A 25,525-nucleotide genomic window follows, 5' to 3' on the forward strand; every position below is an offset into this window, starting at 1 on the left:
AAACAACGATGATTGACGTTGATTCATGTTTCCAAAATCGGATCTAGAAACGGCAATGGAAAACGACGTATTCTTGCATTCTTTATGTCGATAAAAATATTCCGAGAATGAAAACGCTCTGAACTGCAAGAAGTATTTTTTTCACTCAAATGTTTAAAAACTCAACACTTACTCTAATGTATGAATAAATACGAGAGAACTGATGGCAACGAGTTTACTTTACTCAAAAATCCATACTCAAATTTTGACATATTGTTCCTGATTATGAATTTGAGCAATCGCAACTCAAAGAGCGTGTATGCACTCCCAAAATACCGATAACTCATGGATCGTATAGATAAATGCCGATTTTCGTTAATAGCTTGGATAGACAGGAGAGAAGGTTGCTACGAGACCTTTTTTTTTTGCTCACCAACATGAGCAACAACGAGATTCTGATACCGATTTGGTACAGATAGATTTTTGCGCCGAATACAAATTTCTGAAAAAATGACCTGGCAACGCTGGTGCCACTAATCGAGCTAATCGATTAATAGCAATCAATTCATCGAGATTTATACCCACATTATCGAAATGACGGAATGCGTAATGAATTCTTACTCGACTGCATGATTTTTCAGTGCTCGATCGGTTCAGTGCTAGAATTTTCGCCTGAGTTGGCAGCTCGATCAACCTGATTGACAGTGACATTATAAATGTCATTGAATATTCGCTCATTTTATGAATGTGTTAGTGTGAAATTTAAGCGACTTAAGCCATTTCACTACACTTCAGCTAGAGGAATGGATGATGCTGACTAAGGTAGGTCGTTTTGTTAATTTCCAGCGAATTTCAATAGTTTATATTGGGATTCTAAGAAGAACTGGTTATTTACTAGTTCTGTATATCCGAAAAACATGTAGTTTTAAATTTGTATATTCAGTTATATAATGTTTTCGTTTAAAAATAAACTGAAAATCAGCACGAAAACGTGCAAAATCAGGAAAGAAGAAGAAGAAGACAAATTGACAATTCAGTCCGCATCTTCTCACTCAATTCCGAATGATTTCCGAATCAACCGGTTGTAGGCGAACCGGTTCATTCGGAATCGGTTGTTGCACTGGAGTTGGAATTGATTCGGAATTCATTATGATTTCCACATGAAATTCCGAATGAAAATTTCTCGCCGATTCGGAATCCATTCGGATCTGATAATGTGGGTATCAGTTAGAGCAAATCCTGCAGCTACACTCAAAATAATAATCATGTTAAAGTTACGTGAAAAGTTATGTGAATATTTTCCACCCTACTTTTCACGTACACGGAAAATAGAAACTACTTATAATTAGCTATTTTTGACTCACCCAAGCACATTCGTTCAATAAGGTAATTTTGAGTTAAATGGAAATACCAAATTTTGAGTAACTCCACGAAATTATTCATTCGGTAAATATTACTAACTTAGAAAAAGTCAGCTTTGGGTAAAATAAACTTACTTAATAGTAAAAAAGCTCAAATGAAATTCAATTCAGGGAAAAAATAACTTACTTGTAATTCTCGCAACCACAAAAATATAAGAAAAACAATCAGATGACTAAGAAAATACACATGAACAATCGATCAATACAAATGAATAACTATATTTCTATTTATATTCAGATTATTTACTTTGCACGAGCATAGCCGCATTGCTTTTTCAGTTTATTTATCGAATATGTTTTCTGTCGAAGAACTTCAATTAAATTCCTTATATCGCGTTGTTAAATCCATCGTTGATTTAGACTTGTTGTGCTGTTTCGTACCCCAAACATTAATCGATATTAGATCGTACAATTGTCTGATCAATGCCGGCACTTGAAGACCGAATACAGCATAAGATTTATACATAACTTCGATTGCTCTTAGGCTTGATTTACTACAAGGAATAACGTGTTCATTGAAAATGACATACATATTTCCAAGGCAGTATCGTTCGCCTACACAAATTATGTGTGAGTCCCCGATTGTTGAGGATAATTGTTTTACAGCCAGCATTTCGCTATGAGGAAATCGGTTCCACTTAATTATGGGAGCAGCAGTAATCTCCTCCATGCTCGCATTGTTTTCCAAACCAGTAGTTCGCTTATTACCTTTGTTGGATAGCTCTTTCATCAATCTTAAAGCTCCTTTTATGAAGTCTGAATGAAAAAAATAGTACAGAATGTTGTTTCTATATAATGACAAGCCTACCCACCGTCTTGTATCATAATCCAACTAGAGTTATTGAATAGAATTCCTGCGCGAAGCAACATTTTCAGATCTCCTGTATCTTGTATGATTTTTGGTGGATTCGATCAAATGTTTGTATGACCTGTAAATCACTTTTCGGTTAAGGATAATTCTAGCTTATAATAATTCTATTTACCATCTCTCCCTCATAAGATAACAAATGGGGAAATATGCAGACTATTTAATTAAATTTACTTTTTTGTAAAAGTAATTTATGCAAATCTGTCGTCTGTATCATCCCCTCGGATATTTGTCGAGCATTTGCAGGTGTAGGCAGAAGTCCACTCAAAAAAGTAGCAAGTTGCACACACTCATCCTTTAGAACAATCGTGTAACACACCTTTTCGCATATTGCTCACTCGAGTTTCGATCAAGCCAGTGTGTTGTCCTCTGAAAGATAAAATTATTCAAAATCAATATTTCTCAACGAAAATGATCTTTTCACACATAGTTTAAACCGTTACGACTATCGTTTAAACTGATTATTTCCATAAGTACACTTTGCTTACCAGTAAGTTTTTCAAACGAACGGCCATCTAGCTTTCTTTGTAGTCGCTCCATTTTTTTTTCCAGAGTATTAAAATCACAGCATTAATATCACCACATCCGAAAATTAATCCAAAAAAATAATTCAATAGACGCGAACCTCATCTCACGACGAGTCTAAAACTTAAAATGGCATCGTTGAGAAGCAGTCAACTTGTTTTTCATCCAACTGCGAGTACTTTTTACTCAATGCAAAGTTTGGAGTGGAATACTCAACGTTGAATAAATAAAAACAGTACTATTTATTTTTGCCTTTCTCATATAGAAAGGTTATGCAATCACTGTGAAAACCGACTTTTGAACCGAGGCCCGGAGGGCCGAGTGTCATATACCATTCAACTCAGTTCGTCGAGTACGCAAAATGTCTGTGTGTGTGTATGTGTGTGTGTATGTGTGTGTGTGTGTGTGTGTATGTGCGTATGTGTGTATGTAACGTTTTTTTGCACTAACTTTTCTCGGAGATGGCTGAACCGATTTTCACAAACTTAGATTCAAATGAAAGGTCTTGTGGTCCCATACAAAATTCCTTAATATTATTTGGATCCGACTTCCGGTTCCGGAGTTATGGGGTAAAATGTGCAAAAAATTATGAAAATAAGTGCACTAACTTTTCTCAGAGATGGCTGAATCGATTTTCACAAACTTAGATTCAAATGAAAGGTCTTGAGGTCCCATACAAAATTCCTGAATATTATTTGGATCCGACTTCCGGTTCGAGAGTTATGGGGTAAAATGTGCAAAAAAAAGAAAATATGTGTTTTAACTTTTCTCATAGATGGCGCGACCGATTTTCACAAACTTAGGTTCAAATGAAAGGTCCTGTGGTCCCACACGTTATGCCTGAATTCCATGCGGATCCGACTTCCGGATCCGGAAATATAGGGTAAAGTGTGTTAAAAATTGTACACCATCACTGAAAATGGGGAAAAACCTTGAAAAATTTTCTAAATCGACCTCAAATCTTTTCCAATTTGATGGTTTTTATCAGTAGACGGCCAAACAAACCGATTTCGGTTATTCTTTTAAGAATCGAAGAAATTTTTTTTTGCCTTTCTCATATAGAAAGGTTATGCAATCACTGTGAAAACCGACGTTTGAACCGAGGCCCGGAGGGCCGAGTGTCATATACCATTCGACTCAGTTCGTCGAGTACGCAAAATGTCTGTGTGTGTGTTTGTGTGTGTGTGTGTATGTGCGTATGTGTGTATGTAATGTTTATTGCTCTAACTTTATAGGGTAAAATGTGCAAAAAAAATGAAAATATGTGTTCTAACTTTTCTCATAGATGGTGCGACCGATTTTCACAAACTTAGGTTCAAATGAAAGGTCCTATGGTCCCATACGTAATTCCTTAATTTCATCAGGATCCGACTTCCGGATCCGGAAATATAGGGTAAATTGTGTTAAAAATTTTATACCATCACTGAAAAGAGCGACAAACCGTAAAAAGTTTTCTAAATCGACCTCAAATCTTTTCCAATTGACAAAAACAAATCTATTTCGATTATTCTTTTAAGAATCGAAGAAAAATATTTTGAAGAATACCACAGTATTATATATAATAGTTTCATTGATATGAGAAAGGCATCATTACACCACTAGGTGGATTAAAACAGGTTTTTATATTAACTGTTGATTTGTTTAAAGATCTCTCAAAAATATTCATAGACATTATTGAATATTTGGCTCATTGGCCTTGATTCAGTTTCGGTTTTAGGGTACTTGTAGTTCAGCACTTTAAACGATGTATTTCAATGAACAAATTAACTCTTTTGCGAACAAAACATTGTATCAGTAGTCTACATTGCTATAAAATTAAAAATTATGCGGATGAACTAAAAAAATTGCTATTTTTCACCTGGAGCTGTTAGCGGAATATATTCAAACAGCTGCACCAGGGGAAAAATAGGTACAAAATAGTGCAGCTGTTTAAAAAAATTGTTTAATTTTGGTAAAAGAAAAAGTTGGTACTCACTATTAGGTATGGCCCAGCTTACTTAAATGTTGAGTAAAATTAAGCCAAACTATAAAATCTGTTTCGACTCAATGACCTATTATAAACAATATACTCAAATTTAGGTTGTTACAACTCAAATTTTGGGTTGTTTTTATTTTCCGTGTAGGTTTTAATGGACAGGCATTTAAAAACTGTTTAATGCGTAATCCAGTAAGAGCTACGTGTTTCATAGGTAAAATATAATGTACTGCTCATATCACATTTACCTATCAGTTCATATCAAATTTAGATACCTGAGAATTACTATTTTACTACACAACTCACAATATATTACCAGAACGTGAGAGGCCTGCGCACAAAAATCGACGACCTCTTCGTTGCTGTTTATGATGCAGAATATGACGTAATTGTACTGTCCGAGACATGGCTGAACGATGACATCTCCTCACTGCAGTTGTTTGGTCCTCGATACACAATTTATCGGAACGATCGCGATCCAAAAATTTTCAACCTGGTATTGTGTGGAAAGACACTTCCTATGGATTTGCGTCTGCCGATCCGTCTAGTAGCACTCTGTTAGACAGGATGTCTTTATTGAACATGATTCAAATTTGTACAGTGACTAATATATTGAATCGCACTTTGGATCTTTTGTTCGTTAACGAGGAAGCGTTAGCGAACTGTCACGTGCGTCAAGCTGATGAAGCACTTGTTGGTATAGATTGCCATCATCCTCCTCTGTTGGCTGAATTAACATGCTACCAAAAAATCTGTTTCAATGATGTGGTCGAGGATGTAGAATTTGATTTTTTTAAAACCGATTTTCTTAAACTTAATAGTTCATTGGAGTCAATCGATTGGGAACTACTCTTGGACAATGCAAAAGACGTCAATGTTGCGGTGGAAAGATTTACATCTGTGCTCAACTATTTGTTTAGACTACATGTACCAGCCCCTCGACCAAAACCACCTTGGTCAAATCGACACCTTCGTCAACTAAAACGTTTAAGAGCAGCTGCACTTCGGCACTATAGAATTCGACGTAATCCTACTACCAAACGGGAATTCACTCATGCCAGCAACAATTATAAGACGTATAATCGCTTCCTTTATTCGAGACATGTTCTACAGATTCAAGCCAACCTTACCCAAGTAACAATTCGAATGCCTTATGGTTTTGATTATAATTTATAGGAGTTTTGTAATTGGTTTTTCAATTACTACCTGTTTTATGACAACTATAATAAGTGCCTCTTTTGAGAAGTAATATCATAGTTTTTAAAGCTTCTATAAAACCCTTTACCTAGACTAACAACTTGGCTGAAAATAAAACAATTAGCACTAGAATAAAACCATGCAAACCCTCTTAATATTGCTTTCAATAATTTTCTTTAAAACATTATTGTCAGTTAAATTCTTTCATAAATCTAGTCTTGTGTGTGTGTGTTCATTGGATGACAGTTTCACTCAGAGCAATTTTGAGGGTTCTAAAGTACATTTATGACACATTTGTTGTGGACTATTTGATTTATTGCATCTTACGTTAAGTGTAATTTGCATTAAAGGAAATTTCATGGCCGCCATTATGATGTTTTTTACCGTAACTTTTATTGACATCAAATAAAATTCGAAATGCAAAAAAGAGGGGAATATGATGGACTTTCATGATTCATTTTCAGGACGTATGCACAAGTTTTAACGCCACGAAACAGTTTTATACAAAAATGACGATGAATCACAGAAAATAATGTTCATAAATTATGAAGACTTTCGCAAAAACCGCATTTATTTCAAGGCGATTAGTTATAATTCATATTTTTATCCATACATTCACGATAAAAATAAAAGCGCATGAAATTTCTACGTTCGGAAAAAGCCTCAAACTCGTAAATAAAATCTAATAAATTCTTACTGATTGCATTCAAAGCAGACATTAAGTGACAAACACATAGCCATGAAAAATATGATCAAAACGAAAGTTTATTCATAGCGGAATTCATTCCATCCGAATAAATTTAATGTTGATCGTAAAGCTGGTTTCAAAATTTTCTTGAATTTGGAGTTTTAACGCAGGTTTATGCTGATTCTTCACTTTGCTTTATAAACCTTATGAAGAATGGTCCACTTAGCAGGAACATGTTCTTATAGAGGTTTTCAGTAGGCTTTCGTGGAGTTTAAAGTTTTAATGCAAGATTTATTATGTAGCATTGAAGACAGCTACAAGTATTTATTAATATTAAAAATGTTACTTGGGTAAACAGAACCCAAAACGTTTCTGGTCTTTTGTGAATAACAAACTCAAGGAGAACGGTCTTCCTTCCATGATGACTCTTGGGAATAAAAGTTCAAGTTTGTCTGGTGAAATCTGCAAGCTGTTTGCTAAACACTTTTCAAGTGTTTTTGAGACTGTGCCATCTAGTTCAGCACAGGTGCACGGTTAAATGGAATTACTCATTAATGAGTACAATAAATACCCAGATTTTTAATCAGTTCTAGCTGTCACAAAATGAGTACTTTTTCAATCGAAAAATGGGTACAAAAATACTCGTCTCAGTATTACTGTTTCGCGAAAAAAATGGGTAAAATTCAACTCATTATTGGTTGAAAAGTTTCTAGCGGCTTAAGATTTTTTAAAAGCGTGGTGTGTATATCACGGTGTTTGAAATTTGTTATATTAACAATAGCAAAGCTTAGGTGAAAAAAAATGGATGAGCTTAAACAAACATTGGACCAGGAATCGTTTGGAATACTTGTCGGTATGTTTCAACAATTGAAAGTTAAAAAATAATTATTCTTCTGCTAATAAAGCATCGATATTGAGCAATGCCATTATCTGATTTGAAAAAATATATATTTTGCATTATTTTTTGTATAGAACAGAGTCATTCTGCATACTTAAATTTTTTCTATTGCATTGAATCATTTCAATTTTTTCTATTACATTGAAGGTTTGCATTGTCCTGTCTCTGGATGTGATAAACTTATCAGTGGATATGTGAACGAGCTCAAGAGCCACGTAAAATTAGTACACAAATTAAATACAACATTAAGAAATGACATACCTTTAAAGTGCCTTTGTTGTGGAAGCATTCAACAAACCTTCAAATCCTTGAAAAAACACATTCTGAAAAATCATCCTAACAGAGATCAGACTTCCAATACTTCGAACATTGATCGTGATAATTTTATGGACGCGAACAATCCATCTGAGTGTGAGACTATTGATCAAACACAAAGCGAAAGTTTTTCAAAGGAAAAGCTGATTCATTATGCAGCAACTAAAATAACAGAGCTTCGATGTGATGTGTCGATTCCAGAAATTAAAATACAGGAATGTATCGCATTATGCTCCAGTTTGTTGGAGAGTTATCAAAAATTTGCTCTAAACGAAATGAAGAAATTCTTTATTTCAAAGCATGTATCGATTAATGACAAAGATGTCGTAGCTTTGGTCAACAATCTGGCAATACCGAATCTATTTGCAGATGTTCAACACCCAGAGGACAACTTAATTTATCTCTCAGGGCAATTAGCGAGCAAAGTGCCGCAGCCGAAAGAGATTGTCTTAAACACTGAACGACTAAGTTCTACGTTCAGATATGAAATTGGAAAAAGTAAACTTGGGAAACGAAAGCTATGTTCCGTTAAAAGAACCACCAATATCAAAGACAGTTTTCACTTCATATCAATAAAAGACACTTTGGAATTGATAATGCGCAATCCTTTAGCAAGAAGGATGGTTGAACAGGAAGAAAAATCAAATAAGAATATTGTGAACACTTTCAAAGATGGTACATTATTCCAAACTCATCCATATCTTCAACACTACCCCTATGCGTTGCGACTATCATTACATTCTGATGAAGTCGAATATTGCAATCCACTAGGATCCCGAAAAGGGAAAAACAAAGTAACGAACTTCACGTTCAAGATACAAAACTTCGATTCAAAGTTGAATTCCAGCCTTAATCGAGTCTACATAACTTTGATGATTCGTTCCAATCTGATAAAAAAATATGGTTTGCAAAAAGTTCTTCAGCCTCTTCTAACGGATTTACAAGATTTGGAGTCAGGAGTTGCAATTCAAGTCCAAGGACACGAGACATTCACTCTTAGAGCTACTCTTGTACACGTTATTGGAGATACGGCGGCTATGCACGATTTATTCGGAATGATGCCAGCACAGTCCAATTTGTTCTGCAGAGCATGTTATATTACAAGAGACGCCTTTCATCAAGGATTATTTGGAGCCATTCATCCATTGAGAACGCGTGACAGCATTGTATCAGACCTTTATTCAATTAAGAACAATGCTTTAAAACCAGCACAATGTGTCATTTGTGTGTCACCGGTATTAAACAGCCTCCGATACTTTAATATCGCCGAAAATATGACTTTCGATCCCATGCACGACTTGCTTGAAGGTGTCGTTAGCATGTGTCTTAAAAGGATACTGAATGATATGGTCAATGGCATTAAAATTATAACCGATGTTGAGGTTAATGAGCGAATTCTACGATTTGACTACGGTACCGCTGAAACGAAAGACAAACCATGTGGAAATTTCAAGTCACAAACTCTCAAAACTAAAAGTAACACTCTTAGTCAGTCAGCATCTCAAACTTGGTTACTGTTGCGAGCATTTCCTTTTATATTTTCAGACAAAATTTCGAAAAATATTCTAGAAATTATTTCCGATCTTTTGCAAATCACTTTCTTCTCATTTTCAAATTCATTAACGTTGAATATGATTGAACAACTAGATTTTTCGATTAATAACTTTTACAACAACTTCAAAAAATATTTCACCGATGTTAATCCTATAAATAAAGTTCACTATATAGCTCACTATCCGTCAATTATCAAACAAAGTGGACCAATAGCACTAATGAGTTGTTTGCAGTTTGAAGCAAAATTTAAACTAACTAAATCTCAAACAAAAACTTGTTCGAATTTCAAAAATATTACTTATAGCCTTACAAAACGACACAATCTTAAGCAATTGAATGATATAATAAGTCATAGTTATGATGTAGATACAGTGAAGGTTTTGTCATCAAACATTGTTAACAAAGAATGTCTTGACTGCTCAGTTTTACTACATGATCTACCTGGTTCAGTTCAAATCATAAATCCATTAAAAATCAATGGTATCATTTTTCGTCCAGGAATAATTGCAAAATTTCAAATGTGCCAACAAGAATATTATGGAATTGTGAAGGAGATAATAGCTATAAATAATTCATACATTTGCATTTTCGACAGCTTACACATTGTAGAATTTGACAAACATTTAAATAGTTTCAAAGTTATCGCAAGTAGTAGAATGTTACGTATTTCCTTTGAGAATGTACATACAAAAAAAGTGTACAGTTTATGGCAAAAAACTCCACCAGAAGAAAATTGTGCATATATAAGTTTAAAATATACAGACTAGATAAGCGAATTTTATCAAAGTTTCAATAAGCGTATATAATCAATGAAGTTTTAAAACATTTATTAAAAAATATTCATGTTCATTCATGCAATATATTGTTTTCTACTAGTTTAGTTACAATTTAATCTTCCAAAATATATTCCAGATAATAAATTCACGGATGTATCGTTGAAGTTTCTTGATGCAGAAAAACTAAGTGCAATGGGCATCGTTGCCATCGGGCCGCGACTAATTGTTTTGAAAGTTGTAGATAAATTGAATAAATGGAACGATCCTATGAGCGAAGATATGCAATCGTCGGCATGTAAATCAATACCTGAAAAAAAGGAGGTAATGGTAATCGAAAAAATACTCTTATTTTGTTATATAAAGTTACAGAATAAGTTTCCTAGGTACGTGAAATACTGGAGTGTAACAAAAAATTTCGATCTATTCTTTATGAGAAGCTAGACGCACAAATAATTCCTACCGATACAGAAATAAAACTAATGATTCGTATTTTATGTGCCACTATGGTAGAAAGATTGATGCATGATTCAATGTAAGTATTTGAATCTTTATGTTTCTCTTATTTATTTCATTCAATTCGACAGATACCCAACGACCGAGGAGAAAAAGATGCTAGCAATAAAAATATTGCTCCAGTTCCCATTTTTATGTGCAACAAGAAGAAGTACAGGAGCACCAGAATACGTAATGCATACTTACAAAATTTATGTTAATTTGTTTGACCGAGTCTTTCATTATTTAAACTACGTTAAATATTTAACCACGAAAGTATAAAGCAGAAACACTGATACCACTGACAGCAGGCAGCCGTTTGAGACAGTTCAGGAATCACTTTTTAATAGAGCTTAAGCAAAAATGAATTCTAGATCATCATTAGAAAAGGTCTCAAGTACAAATGAAAGTTTCTCCTTGACTATTTTCTCTGTCAATTATTCCGGCAGTGATTTCCAAAAACTTCTACAGTTCAGATCGAAAGTTGATGGTTTTGGTGATTATTGTAGGTGAAGTATTGAATGTAAAGATTGCCGATTTGATCGTAATAATCAAAAGAGAAAGGATACAAAGAGAAACTGCCATTAGCACTTGTGTTATTTTCTAATTTTTATCGTCAATCTCTGTTATCACTTGTATTTACATCCAGGCAAAAAAAAACGAATATAAATATAGAACCAAATAGGGAAACGAATATTGTAAGATATACGTTTAATAATCCAATGAAAATTACTACATAGTTTCTCCTTAGAATGTTTTGCTAATAACTTAAGGTTAGACACTGAGACTTAACAACAGTACAGTCAAATAATTTGTGTAATGTGTTGTGATTGTCAGTTGAGTGTATTTTAACGTAGATTCATTTCTAGTCCCTATTTTTCTGGAAAAACGGTGGTCAAGGACCAAAACATGAACACACCGGATTAATTCATACTCAATTGAGAAATTCTTGCAAGAATTTGTTACCTGAACAAAGGAAATTCACCCATTCTAAGACAGTCGTAAAACACGTCGGAGTTTGTACGGAAATTATTGAACTAGCTGAAATGTGCGCAAAGTTTGGAGCTACTTCAGCAAACTATTCTACTATTTCGAAAATGATGAGTGATGTTCATGATTTGCATATGATGCTACTCAACGAGAAAAACGATATGGCTAAGATACTACTCGTTTTACCACATTTGACTTCTTACAATGGGAGAATGGTAATTATGACTAATAGTTGCTTATTATATATTTAGGCTCAATTCCACTTCCTTTTATCATTTCAATAATTAAGTACATTTTTGGTTCGATATTCCTTTTGATTGCTTGAATATTTTTTTAGATTCATATGGCATATGAGCGCATCCATGGTACCAGCTTCAATCAGAAAGTTGACTTGAGAAAAGTATTCGCCAAAGGTCTCATGCACAATCAGCATGCTTTTAAAGAAGTTTCGGATGGTAAGCAGATATGACTGAAAATAAAGAACGAATCAAACCTTATTTGAAACATTTGTTATTATTGCAGATTACATAAGAGGATGTCTTCGTATAATGATTAAATTAACTCGCAAGGGCATAAAGCAGAAGGAAACAATGGAGCCGAATATTGGTATAGAAACTGAACTAGCAGCTCCATTAATTAGATGGATTTCTGACTCTCAATCGATCCAGGATTATAACGCTCCTGTATCGCATATTTTTTGTCAAAGCGAAAATTTTTTTGTATATCTATCTCCTTGTGTCATTATTCCCTGTGGAAAGGAATCAATTAACGCTATCGATACATTCTTTAGATCGTTCGCAGTGTTTAATTTGCGAATTCCGGTAAATTTATTAAAAATTGCAGATTTCCTGGACGTGTTTGCCTACAAAATTAAATCATACAGTAATCGTTCGACCGTTCAGAACTTGTGTTCTTTATTCATTGAAAGCGAAAATGCAGAAAAATTATTGTAACGTGCAGGTTTCGTAAATTTGACACTAATAAATGGTTTAAAATTATCCACTGGTTGCAAATACTCTAAATTATTGCTTATTCAATTTCTTCTCAAGTTTCCAGCACTGAGTACTTTTTCACCCATTTTCTCCAACTGAAATCTGAGTGTAAAATTACCCATATTTTGACCTATACGGACAGTACTCACTTTTGAATAGAGGTCTTTTACACATTAAATGAGTTTTCCCAGTTTTGTCCGATATGGGTAGTATAGTACTCATTTACGAGTACTTTCATTTAACCGTGTGGAGTCCGGTCTAAGAGATGTTCCTTGTGATGTACTAAGCCTTAATAACATCCAGTTCACCAACGCTGATATACTCACTGCATTGAATAAGTTGAAGTCATCATCATCGTCTGGTCCAGATGGCATTTCTGCTATTATATTAAAAAGATGTGCAAATGCTTTGTCCTCTTCCTTAAAACTTATATTCAATCAGTCGCTCTCGCAAGGAATATTTCCGCAATGCTGGAAAAAATCATACATGTTTCCCGTATTTAAAAAAGGAAATAAGCAAAATGTAGAAAATTATCGTGGAATTACATCCCTCTGCGCCGGATCTAAATTATTCGAGATTCTCGTGAGCAATGTTCTCTTCAGTGAAATTAAAACATACATATCGACAGATCAACACGGATTTTTCCCAGGTAGATCTACAGCTACAAACCTTGCTCAGTTTACATCGCATTGCATTCGAAGTATGGAAGATGGGGCACAGGTGGACACGATTTATACTGATCTCAAAGCAGCATTCGATCGCGTGGATCACGCTATTTTACTTGCGAAAATTCGAAAACTGGGTGCTTCCAAAACGTTCACTGAATGGATTAGATCGTATCTCGTCGGTAGAACTCTCTCTGTCAAACTTGGAAATAACGAGTCAGATAATTTCTCCAACTTGTCAGGCGTACCTCAGGGTAGCAACCTAGGACCTTTGCTGTTTTCTTTATTTTTTAATGATATTTGCTTTATCCTGCCACCAGGATGTAAGCTTATTTATGCAGATGATCTAAAACTCTTCCTCATCATTCGATCCGAAGAGGACTGCATTGTTTTGCAAAAAAAAGCTCGATGTTTTCTGTGATTGGTGTACGCGTAACCGGTTGACGCTAAGTGTATCAAAATGTTCTGTAGTTACCTTCACACGCAAGAAAAAGACTGTTGTTTGGAGCTACACTGTTTCCGGAGAATGTCTCGAGAGAGTATCAGTTGTCAGAGATCTTGGTGTACTACTGGATACACAGCTGTCATTCAGAGACCACTACTGTCATATTATTGCTCAAGCCAACCGAAATCTTGGATTCATATTCAAAATAGCGAAAGAGTTCAAAGATCCATATTGTCTTTGATCACTGTACTTCATTCTTGTGCGATCAGTCCTTGAAACTTCATCTGTAGTTTGGAGTCCTTACATAGATGTCTGGATTAACCGAATTGAATCAGTTCAAGCTAGGTTCATTCGTTATGCTCTAAGATCTCTGCCATGGCGTAACCCTACAGAATTACCACCCTATACAGATCGCTGCAGATTGCTTGGTATGGACACGCTTGCCAAAAGGAGGAATATCTTTAGGGCCGCTTTTATTGGAAAATTATTAATCGGTCAAATTGACGCTCCATATATACTTTCTCGAGTTAATATTAACGTACCACCTAGAACTTTAAGATCGAGGAACTTTTTAAGACTTGACCATCAACGTACTGATTATGGACAGAACGAACCCATAAGGGGGATGTGCTGTATTTTTTAACAATGTCTATGATTTTTTCGACTTTTCCATTTCATGTGATAATTTTAAAGATAGACTTAAGAAATATACTTAGTGTATAAGAATTTATGTAAAAACCAATATATCAATTTATGTAACATGAAACTGTTTGTGATGTGATTATATTGTCAGTTCAGCCAACCATAGAAATTAGAAAAGAAGAAGGGTTTTTTATGCCAAATTGAAGATAGTTTCTGTTTGGATCTTCAATTAGACTTTTCCCCTTCCAATGCTTCATGTAGACTATATCTGGTCAGATTAAGGAATAATAAATAAATAAATAAATATACTGGTTGAAGTCAAAAGGGAGATTTCAGATTTTTATATAAATCTAGGAAATGAAAAATGCCATGAAACATAAAACAGGGTCACATAAATAGTGTGGACTTTGCGTCTGCTTAGCGATTCAAATTGAACTGTTAGGCGGAGATGGCGGTTCAATATGAACTGCTTTAAGCACTGATGAGCCGAAGGCGAAACGCGAAGAAATCGAAACTAAATATGTACTTTACGTACAAACCAAAAACCCCTAAATGTTCAAATAAAACATTTATTTCATAAAATTAGCATAGAGTTTTAACGGCTGAAAATAAAAAGCAACTAATAACGTCGTGGGATCTCGAATCGACAAGCCTCCAGAAATCGTTTTGTTGTCACTGCCATCCAACCGAAGCTGAAGTCGAGATCCGAGAACTCCCACAACACTACCGATGCAGGTTGAGTTCGCATTACATGGGTCCAGTGTCTCTAGCTTCATACCGATTCTGAACACGTTTTTCGGTGGACTAACGGCCTGTTTGAAGCATTCGACAGGAGCGGGCACACTTCAGGACTCACGCAAGCACTCGGTCCAGTCGAACACATGGAAACTTTCATACAGGAATGGTCCGGTCGATGTAGAAAAAAATTGTAATTAAATAACATTTCTCGCAAATATTTACACTACTCACACTTTGAGGGACACTGTACGCCATTTTCAAAATCGAGTTTTTCATACTGGAAATTCACGTAGATTGTTTGACGTTTGGTCAATCAACGGCAGTGTATACCAGTTTTAAATTTGACAGTAGAACTGGTCGAATAAATAAAACTAAAACGGATTGCTGGGGATACGTTTGTTTCAGTTTCATTTACATTATAGACCACCCATATGAATCTTGCAGCTGCTGAATTTACTCTTAGGGCATATTCAGGAGTGTTCTAGTTCTAGATGCATAATTTATGTCAGTTTTAAAATTTAAATCTATAAATTATAACAAAATAAACTGGCAGCCCCAGCAGCGTTTTATCTGTGTTTCAAATATAGAAAAAAATGGAACGGCAGTGTTACGGCGCAACGATCCTACAGATTAATGGCTGCCGCGCTGCAAGTGAGTTAGACATTGCCAGCCATCAGCTGCGCATATGCGAAGCGGCTCAGTGATCAGCTGGGCACGTGGAAGGAAAAGAGATAGTAGCGCAAGCACGTGCTGGTCGATAGCGACGCACGCGCAAGAATACTTGAAATAATGAGCATGCGCGTGCAGCATATTTTAGAAAGATCTCTGCAAGAGGTCCAGATTTTGTAGACTAGGAATTAGTATATAAGACCTAAAATTTGTAAATAAAATCAGAAGTTTTCGGAAAGTCAAATCGAATAGATGTTTGAGGCCGAAATTTCTCATCTCCTTGTCAAAAGTCTTTTCGCTAACACAATCGGTAATCCTCCGATTTAGAAGCATAGGTCTCCACACAGAAGAGACAACTAGCCTTTTTCCGAGATTTAAGGTTGTGCTTAGTGCTAAAAAGACTGCTTTCAGCTGGTCAAAAACTATTCCACCACAGAAGCATAGGCTCTCATTACGCAAGAGCAACTAGCCTGCGGTTTTGAAGACGTTATTTCCCAGCTGAGAGCTTGTACGCTCGAAAGAAATCAAGGTCCCTGAACACAAGTTCTGAATCTCGTTTTCGTTTCCTTCGCACGAAAACATTTTTGTCTACAGAGAGGAAATTGACCTCTCTTGGAATAAATATCGGTGTGCTCGGCGCCTTTGAGATCGAGCGTAAAGATCTGGTGTACTCGCACCATTAAGAAAGAGTTGGAAAAGTTTGGTGTACTCGGCACCGTTAAGATCGATTAAGTGAAGTTTGGTGTGCTCGGCACCATTAAGATCGAGTAAGCTAATAAAGTGATTCTGAAGAACGGTGCGGACGGCATCGAAGTGATAACTCCAAAGAGAGTTTCGATAAGTGAATTATAAACGGTGCGGACGGCATCGAAGTGTTAACTCCAAAGAGAGTTTCGATAAGTGAATTATAAACGGTGCGAACGGCATCACGACATATAAGTAAAATGTCTCATTTCGTGAAAAAAAAGAATGGGCATTGTCGTCTGTGCACAGAACCAGATGACAAGCAGGACATGGTCGCATGTGACGAATGTGACCGATGGTTCCACCACGGATGCGCAGGGTTGGGAAGATTACCAACCAAAGGAGAGCGATGAATTTGTATCAAATGTGCTGCCACAGAAGAACAAATCCATTCATTGGAGAAGGCCATGAAGGTCAAAAGAGACTCCAGTCAAAAGGAATCCAAAATGGAGGCAGTATTCGGCGAAATGCTAGAAGCACTAAGAAGCCTCAATGAAAATAACACAGCCGGTACAAGTCGGCAAGTTAATGATGATTGGACTGTATATGTATTTAAAGCGTCAAGCTTTAATACAGCTTCCTAAATTCAATGGATCGCCACGAGAATGGCCTACCTTTAGAAAGATATATGCAGATACCTCGAAAGAGGGCAGGTTTTCACCGTTGGAAAACTTGAATAGACTACAGGTAGTGCTAGGAGGATATGCTGCAAAATGTGTGCAGCCACTGATGATGGATCCCGAGAATGTTCCTAAAATCATAGAAAGATTGGAACAGAATTTCGGTAGACCTGAGACGGTCTACAAAGAATTGTTGCATGAGCTGACAAAAATAAGAAAAGAAAATAAAAACTCCGTAGCCGAAATTGCTGACGCGTTAGAAAATTTGATCAGTAACATGATTGTCCTGGACAGAGAAGATTACCTGCAGGATATGAGATTAGTGGAGGAAACGGTAAATAAATTACCCTTCAACCTACAAATAAAATGGGCAGAGAAGCTACAACTAAATAATATAGCGCCCACGCTGATAGAACTAAGTGAATGGTTGAAACCTCACGCACGCACTTGTAGGTTAATGACCTCAATGTCCCAAAATAAAGAAAAAAGGGACAGAATAAACCTACACGATGAAAAACGACCGTCTTGCCCAGCCTGTAAGGAGTCACACAAGCTGATACAGTGCAATAAATTTAGGGCAATGAACCTAGAAAGACGGTGGGAAGTTGTAACAAAAAATAAGTTATGCATGAACTGTTTGGCAAGCAGCAAACATAGAGCCATAGATTGTTGGACCAAAAGAAAGTGCAACGAAAATGGGTGTAAAGGAAATCACAATAGATTACTGCACAGAACCGCAGTGCAGATAAAACCTAAAAAGGTCGAGGACCCGGTACCTGGAGAAAACACGGTACTTGTTCATTATTACGAAGATGCAAAACCCGACTTCATACAAGAAAATCGATATTCAAATTGGGAAGCCCTTCTTTACCACATCTGCATACTTAAAAAATTTGCGGATTGGACAAGAGACAGAAAGGGATTTGTGAGAAATGTTTCCCTAAAAGATCGACAAGTGGCAGAAAGCGCCATCATACGAAAGGCGCAATGTGATGTATTTACCAGTGAAATGGAAGAACTCTCAAGATACGGAGTTCTAAATAAGCCCAGCAAATTGACAAGTCTAAATCCCTATTTAGACGAGTATGGAGTAATGAGAGCAAACGGACGACTTGACAAGGCAAACTTTCTCCCAATCTATACTAGACGCCCGATAGTACTACCACCAAAGCATCATGTGACCCGGTTAATTATAAAAATGTACCACGAAAAATATCTGCATCAAGCAGATAATACAGTAGTAGCAGCCATTCACCAAAAATATTTTATACAGTTTGGTAGAGCTATGCTAAAGAGAATTAAAATCAACTGCCAAAAATGTAAAAACATAAGGGCAAAACCGACACCACCTCAGATGGCCAACCTACCAAAGGGGCGGTTAGACATCTATGCACATCCGTTCACACACACTGGACTACTTCGGACCATTTGAAGTAGCAGTAAAACGTTCAATCGAGAAAAGGTGGGGAGTAATTTTCACATGTTTATGAACTCGAGCCTCTCATATTGAGTTAGCAGAGAAACTAGATACGGATGCTTTCTTAGTATGTCTAAGAAACTTCCAACATAGACGCGGCAAAATTAAACACTTATACAGCGATAATGGAACAAATTTTGTCGGAGCAGAGAAGGAAATGCATTCTTTATTGAAGGAAATAAATATCACAATGGATAAAAAGGAAGCTGCAAAATTGGAAATTGGGTGGTCATTCAATCCACCTTCAGCGCCACACTTTGGAGGTGTTTGGGAAAGATTAATACGAATAATTAAAAATTGCATCTGCGAAGTTTTAAATACATGTGGCGAACGACGACCTCAAGTGGAAACCTTACGCTCTGCCTTAATACAGGCTGAATTTATGCTTAATTCCAGACCTCTCACGGATATCGCCATCGACGGAATAGATGATGAAGTATTGACACCTTTCCACTTCCTAATCGGTCGTGCGGGCGAATACGTTCCACCATTTGACCCAGCTCAACAGGAGTTGACAACAAAGCAATGGAAAATGGTACAACACTACTCTCGACACTTTTGGAATAAGTGGAAGAAGGAGTACATCCCAACGCTGTTAAAAAGGAACAAATGGACAGGGAAAATAGTACCGATTAAGGTAAATGACATCGTAGTAATCGCCGATGATAACATTCCCCATGGGAAATGGCTGAAGGGCAGAGTGATTGAAACTCATGTAGCAGCAGACGGTCAAGTACGTTCAGTTATGATACAAACCGTAAAGGGAATATATAAAAGACCAGCAGTAAATGTAGCTATTTTAGATGTACGTAGAGACGAAGAAGAACAGAATAATGAAACCAGCACAGTTATTATGAATTATCACCAAGAAATACTGCCTGAAACCAACAAAAGAAAATTTGAAAAGATAAGACAATTTGATCCCCACGCCATCGAACCAATACAGGAGCCAGGAAAGATCTTGATGGATGAATCAGACCCGTCGATAATGGAAAAGGCTGCAATTAATTTCGCATCGTGGGGAAAACGCCAAAAAATTGATATAGATGCCGTCAAGGGTATGAGAGACAAAGTTATGAAACATAAAAGGCGGGTGAGTAATGTCAGAGGCATAACTGGATGTCGTGAATACGAAAAAACTGACACGCTCCCATCACTTTTCCGAATATCAGTTAGTTGATTGATTGTTTGAATTGTGCAAGCTTTCCTCTTTTTCACTAATAGAATTTGAAGCGATACACCTACATTAAAGTACAGATTAGTTACATTAAACAGCTACTATTCTACAACTATATATTCCAAACTTGAAACAATTCCTTTTTAATTTGCTAATATAGGATGCAAGGTACGACAAATTTGTAGTTTATTTTTATTGATGCTATGAAGTTCGAAGATATCTGATTCTTCTCGAAATTTCAGTACAAGACAATTGCAATGGCCTGGTCTGAAATGTATCTACGATCTTCGGTATGCAAGAGTGATTCTAATAATAATGATAGTAATAATAATAATACAGATTAACCTGTATATATGGCAACCCTGTTTCGCATGGCATATTTTCACACGACCCCATACTAGTATAAAGATGTGTTCAACATCATCACTTTCGCTTTCGCATTGCCGTTCGTAATTGAATGTGTTAGTGACGGTACAAATCTGCTTTTCTACCTGTTTTCAGAGCCATCGTTCTGACGGTGTCTCGTACGTACAGAGTAGCTGCTTTAACTTAAATGACGCTATTTCTCACATCACATTTCCTTTTATACGTGCTAGTGGTAGCACGGTAGGACGTCCCCTTTGTTAGAATTCCTTTCCTATACGCAGAACGGGAAACAGTGAAACGATATAAAAGAGAGAGTTAGCAGAGCGGCAGCCAGTAATACTGAATGGGTCGTCGAGCTGTTAACAGCATATTGTGGAGGAACAATTAAGGCAAGGTAAAGTCCCGCTCAACCGTGCTGGTCTGAAGTGCCCAGTTGGCGGCAGAATCCATCGTTTGCCTCGGAAGGGAAACTACGCCGAGCGTGTCAGTGCTGGTGCATCGGTCTATCTAGCGGCAGTGATGGAGTACTTGGTTGCCGAAGTGTTGGAGTTGACCGGTAACGCTGCCCATGACAACGAAAACGAAAATCATCCCTCGCCATCTGCAGCTGGCCATCCGTTGAAAACCCCGTCCTTTTCAGGATGACCACATCACTGTGATAAAGAAATATTTAGAATTGCTTTAAGTTTAGCCAGTTCTGATACGCCTGGAAAGTAGAATGCGCAAATCAAGTGGAAACGTTTGTTCTAACAATTTTTGTTTTCGGCCGCATACTAAAGTACTCGCGACAAAAATACATATTGATCTGTGGCAACTCTGTTTCGCACGGCATATTTGTAAACTAGTATAAAGATGTGTTCAAAATCATCACTTTCGCTTTCGCATTGCCGTTCGTAATTGAATGTGTTAGTGACGGTGCAAATTATTTTAACTCCCATCTTGATGAATCTTTTGGTAGGAAATATTGAGATCTGAGATGGTTCTCGTGTGTGTCTTGTTTCGGTAATGGGCCTTGCTGGACTTTTTGGCTGCCTTTTTCGGTGTCATTGTGCTGACGGTGTCTCGTGCATTCATATCGGGAAACAATGAGACGACAGGTCTTCGATGTTGCTGTCGTGTGTCTTGTTTCGGGAAGAGTTGCTCAGCAAATGATAGGAAAAGTGAACCATTCAACTTTTATATGGATGCTCTTGTATAGATACAGACATCTCGCGTTCTGATTGGCTGGTGCTGTCATGGGTTAAATCAAACAGGTTTTTCAATAGTGTACTATTGAAAAACTTCAATATTGTTGTAATACACGTTCAAGTTGAAGATTTTCGATTCTATTGGTAGTTAGATTATATAAATCCTTCTACAGATCACTAAGCTATGAGCTTTCAAAATACGAGAAAGGCAAACGCGCCTTATTGAATTATCCTCTTTGATACTCGTTTATACCAAACATTTCAGAAAAGTTTAATTGTGAACTATTTAAGAATATGTCACACAACTGAAAGTTTTATCATAAAATTGTGATCATATTTCCGATGGCATGTAGCAAGAATTATGTTGATTCGTTAGATGTAACAGGAGATATTCACGATTAAAAACTTATCACTCTCTCAGAGGGTAAATTTTGAAAAGGCGCCCCATAGTAAAGTAAGTCGTATTCACGACAAAAACGGCCATCTTAAGAAAAAGAGCCTGGTTAGACCACCTTTCTGGTGCGCAACCGTGTTAATGTTTTTATATTTTCTGGCATCAGCTTTCGGGGAAACAATGCAAGGATTGATAGCTTACGACTGTGCAAACCCGGAAGTCAATATGACAAGCTACTCATTAATGGACGTTTCATCATGTCTTCCGTCAATCAAAAATTTAACTATCACTGAAGTACCGATTCAAGTACTTCAACGCAGTACACAAGGATTTGTTATGGTTTATCAATGCAAGGTGATCATAAAACGATCTATAAGATACTGTGGGATGCATTCTCACACATCAGATTACGAAAGAGGCTATTCATACATCGTAAAGGAATTTACAGCAGAAGAATGTAGGAACACTCACCTGATAGGGGCGGTAACATTAACCCATAACAGTAGAATTCGAGAAATTAGGAGAAACAGCACAACCAGAGGGGAAACATTGATAGTGGGCCATGCGAGGGGCAGATCACTCATCGAAATCACTGAATCCAAAATGCGCATTGGAAAAAATGCTTCACAATGTGTTGAAAATGCGTTAATTAATCTAATGCACCTACATTGCATTTAAAAATCTAATGCATTAAAAATTGCTTCGAAAATGAAATGCATCAGTGAATACCCGATAATGCGTGCATTCGATTTGTGCTAAATTTGAAGTAATAAATTTCGATTTTTAAAATTGGTGGAAACTCTCGGTGAAAATGTTTATCTTTGTTGTTTGAAGTTTTAAATGTATACAAGTGCGATGGAGTTTGAAATGAACCGTAACACTGATACTAGTGACTTATTACCTCATGAAATCAAAAGTTTTTGGAAAGCAGTAGAAGAACTTACTACGGAAATTGTTCCGTATTATTTGAAACACATAATTACGGCTGCTGGATACGATAGATATACGGCTTTGAAAAATTTTCCAGACGATATGAAACTGGAGCTGGAGCTTTTTGCCAGGGAACGCATTCCAATTTTGTTTTCAGCGGATTTGATTTCTACGTCTGTTTACCTTTGCAATCCGGAACAGTTCAAGTTAGTGCCTGGACATATTCAACTTCTTAAAAGTATATCTCAAAAGTTACCTGAGAATGCAAAACACTTCCATAAGGTAAGTAAATTATCCAGAATTGAGAATCTATTCTTCTTTAATATCAAGTTTAATTTATTGTGGTACATCTTACTACTTGTTTTTTTCCTGTATTAATTATTCATTCTCCTTCATAACTTTCAATTTCAGATCAGGCAAAAGCATGCAGAAACTATTTCACGTATGCGATCAAGGTCGGAGGCACGCCACAGTCAAATTTTGCAAACTCAAGCACAGCCATTTTCTTCAAACTCTTTGCCAATAAATGGAACCGAAAACATGCATGACATACGTGGAGAAAACTCCATAAACAAACGGAAACACGCTACCGTTCACGGAGCAGAAATTGATATAAAAATTCGGCGATGGATTGCCTCCAAGAAATTTACGATTCTTGGTCAGCAAATTGATATTAATGTGACTGGATACCGCAAAGCCAGTGTGGAATGTTGGCTCTGTTCAAAGAAAATTGCCCTGAGCAGTCGTACGAATAAAAACGGTTCGTGGTATTGGATCATTTCAAACTTCACTAAGCATTTGGCAGATCACATGGCGCCTCGTCCGAAAGTAACAATTGTCTCTTATTTTAATTCTGATCCTGAACCGTTATGTGAACGTGAAGTAGATCATGATTCGGGTAATTCTCATGAAATTCTATCACAAGATGCCAACGAATTCTGTACTGATGATTACGATAATGGAGTTACAATAAATGAAGAGAAAGATGAATATTTCGAAGAATACCTGGAACATGAAGAGAAAACGTTCAATCATTCTGACCTCGATTCTGACATAAATTTACAAACCCTAAATCGAGATAGTGTTGAAAGAACAAAAGAATGAATGATATGTCATGCACTTGTAGTTTTAAGAATAACCTTTTATTGTAATGTGGAATGTTATTATTTGAAAAACAAAATGAAACCAGTTTTTTTTTTTTTTTTTTTTTTTATATAACTATTTATTGGAATATGAGTTAAAATTAAATTATTAAGATTTAAATTGGGTGTTCAGCCACAAGTGGTGACTTTTCAGCCCTGTTATATATATGATTTGGTTATTACCATGAAGACATCATTTGCTTCCGCAATTCTGAGATTTTTGTGTAGGGAAAATTCTAAACCTACTTGTATTGTGTAATGGGGAAAAGGAACTTATATACTAACTTACTAACTAATACAGAGAGCGAATCGATTCAATTGAAGATTGCATCGATTTTTGTCGGAATTTGCTTATAATATTATGTGACATTACATCTAATGGTTCTATATTTGTGAGTCTGTGTAACTCATTTGTACTAAACCAGGGAGGACGCTTCAGAATCATTTTCAGAATTTTATTCTGAATCCTTTGAAGCGTTTTCTTCCTGGTGGAACAACAACTTGACCAAATTGGTACTGCATAAAGCATGGCTGGTCTGAAAATTTGTTTATAAATTAACAATTTACTTTTTAGACAGAGCTTAGAATTTCTGTTTATAAGAGGATATAAGCATTTAATATATTTATTACACTTTTCCTGGATTCCTTCAATGTGATCCTTGAAAGTGAGTATTTTGTCATAAGTTAAACCTAAGTTTTTAGCTTGATCAGACCATGTCAATTCCAAGCCATTCAATTTGAGAATGTGATTATTGTTTGGTTTAAGAAAAGAAGCTCTTGGCTTGTGAGGAAAGATAATTAATTGCGTTTTTGCTGCATTTGGTTTAATTTTCCATTTTGACAGATAATCACTGAAAATATTTAAACTTCTTTGTAGGCGACTGCAGATCACTCTTAGATTTCTACCTGTGGCTAACAGACTTGTGTCGTCACAAAATAGCGATTTCTGACAACCAACGGGTAGATTTGGAAGATCAGAAGTGAAAATATTATACAAGATTGGAGCTACACTCGAACCCTGCGGAACACCGGCTCGTACGGGTAGCAATTCAGATTTACAATTCTGATAGCTAACCTGAAGAGTACGATCAGTTAAATAATTTTGAATCATTTTGATCAAATAAATAGGAAACTGGAAATCAGACATTTTTGCTATTAAACCTTTGTGCCAAACACTGTCGAATGCTTTTTCTATGTCTAGAAGAGCAACTCCAGTGGATAACCCAGAAGATTTATTTGATTTTATCATGTTCGTTACTCTGACAAGTTGATGAGTAGTTGAATGTTCATGACGAAATCCAAACTGCTCTGGTAAAAAAATTGAATTCTCATTTATATGAGTCATCATTCTCAACAAGATAATTTTTTCAAAAAGTTTACTGATAGAAGAAAGTAAGCTAATTGGGCGATAACTTGATGTTTCTGCTGGGTTTTTATCAGGTTTCAGGATAGGAATTACTTTAGCGTTTTTCCATCTTTTTGGGAAGTAAGCTAATGAAAAACACTTGTTGAAAATTTTAACCAGGAGTCTCAAGGCAACATCGGGAAGATTTTTAATAAGAATATTAAAAATTCCATCATTACCAGGAGCCTTCATGTTTTTGAGTTTCCTAATAATTGATTTAATTTCATCAAATTTCGTCTCAATAATGTCATCGT

General features: G+C 36.2%; 2 protein-coding genes and 3 long non-coding RNA genes across 5 annotated transcripts; 2 read left to right on the forward strand and 3 right to left on the reverse strand.

The window, feature by feature from the left end:
* Window positions 1–1,708: 1,708 nt before the first annotated feature.
* Window positions 1,709–5,590, reverse strand: LOC131439417 (uncharacterized). The gene is made up of 4 exons (XR_009231128.1): window positions 5,085–5,590; window positions 2,384–2,637; window positions 2,213–2,329; window positions 1,709–2,156 (listed from the first exon to the last, which is right to left on the reverse strand). It is a non-coding gene; the product is annotated as an uncharacterized LOC131439417 (long non-coding RNA).
* A 1,796-nt stretch (window positions 5,591–7,386) lies between these two features.
* Window positions 7,387–12,632, forward strand: LOC131440711 (uncharacterized). The gene is made up of 7 exons (XM_058612233.1): window positions 7,387–7,506; window positions 10,333–10,517; window positions 10,580–10,728; window positions 10,781–10,880; window positions 11,558–11,893; window positions 12,016–12,133; window positions 12,201–12,632. The coding sequence occupies exons 1-7, from the start codon at window positions 7,455–7,457 to the stop codon at window positions 12,629–12,631; spliced, it is 1,371 nt and encodes a 456-aa protein (XP_058468216.1). The 5' UTR covers window positions 7,387–7,454; the 3' UTR covers window position 12,632.
* LOC131440713 (uncharacterized) lies at window positions 10,231–11,695 on the reverse strand. Its single transcript, XR_009231437.1, has 2 exons — window positions 10,896–11,695; window positions 10,231–10,503 (listed from the first exon to the last, which is right to left on the reverse strand). It is a non-coding gene; the product is annotated as an uncharacterized LOC131440713 (long non-coding RNA).
* LOC131440714 (uncharacterized) lies at window positions 12,600–14,212 on the reverse strand. Its single transcript, XR_009231438.1, has 3 exons — window positions 12,997–14,212; window positions 12,820–12,941; window positions 12,600–12,765 (listed from the first exon to the last, which is right to left on the reverse strand). It is a non-coding gene; the product is annotated as an uncharacterized LOC131440714 (long non-coding RNA).
* A 7,652-nt stretch (window positions 14,213–21,864) lies between these two features.
* Window positions 21,865–23,838, forward strand: LOC131440712 (uncharacterized). The gene is made up of 2 exons (XM_058612234.1): window positions 21,865–23,006; window positions 23,136–23,838. Exons 1-2 carry the CDS (start codon window positions 22,635–22,637, stop codon window positions 23,826–23,828), a joined length of 1,065 nt encoding a protein of 354 aa, XP_058468217.1. The 5' UTR covers window positions 21,865–22,634; the 3' UTR covers window positions 23,829–23,838.
* Window positions 23,839–25,525: the final 1,687 nt, after the last annotated feature.

The sequence above is a fragment of the Malaya genurostris genome, chromosome 1 (assembly GCF_030247185.1).
Source record: "Malaya genurostris strain Urasoe2022 chromosome 1, Malgen_1.1, whole genome shotgun sequence".
In the NCBI taxonomy this organism is placed as follows: Eukaryota; Metazoa; Arthropoda; class Insecta; order Diptera; family Culicidae; genus Malaya; species Malaya genurostris.

Bases quoted from the DNA above. Each gene is read 5' to 3' on its own strand.
- LOC131440711 (XM_058612233.1), top strand. From the start codon at position 7,455: ATGGATGAGCTTAAACAAACATTGGACCAGGAATCGTTTGGAATACTT. The intron at 7,507-10,332 runs GTATGTTTCAAC...AATATATTCCAG, and splicing joins ATCGTTTGGAATACTTGTCG to ATAATAAATTCACGGATGTA. The intron at 10,518-10,579 runs GTAATGGTAATC...TAAGTTTCCTAG, and splicing joins CAATACCTGAAAAAAAGGAG to GTACGTGAAATACTGGAGTG.
- LOC131440712 (XM_058612234.1), top strand. From the start codon at position 22,635: ATGTATACAAGTGCGATGGAGTTTGAAATGAACCGTAACACTGATACT. The intron at 23,007-23,135 runs GTAAGTAAATTA...TTTCAATTTCAG, and splicing joins ATGCAAAACACTTCCATAAG to ATCAGGCAAAAGCATGCAGA.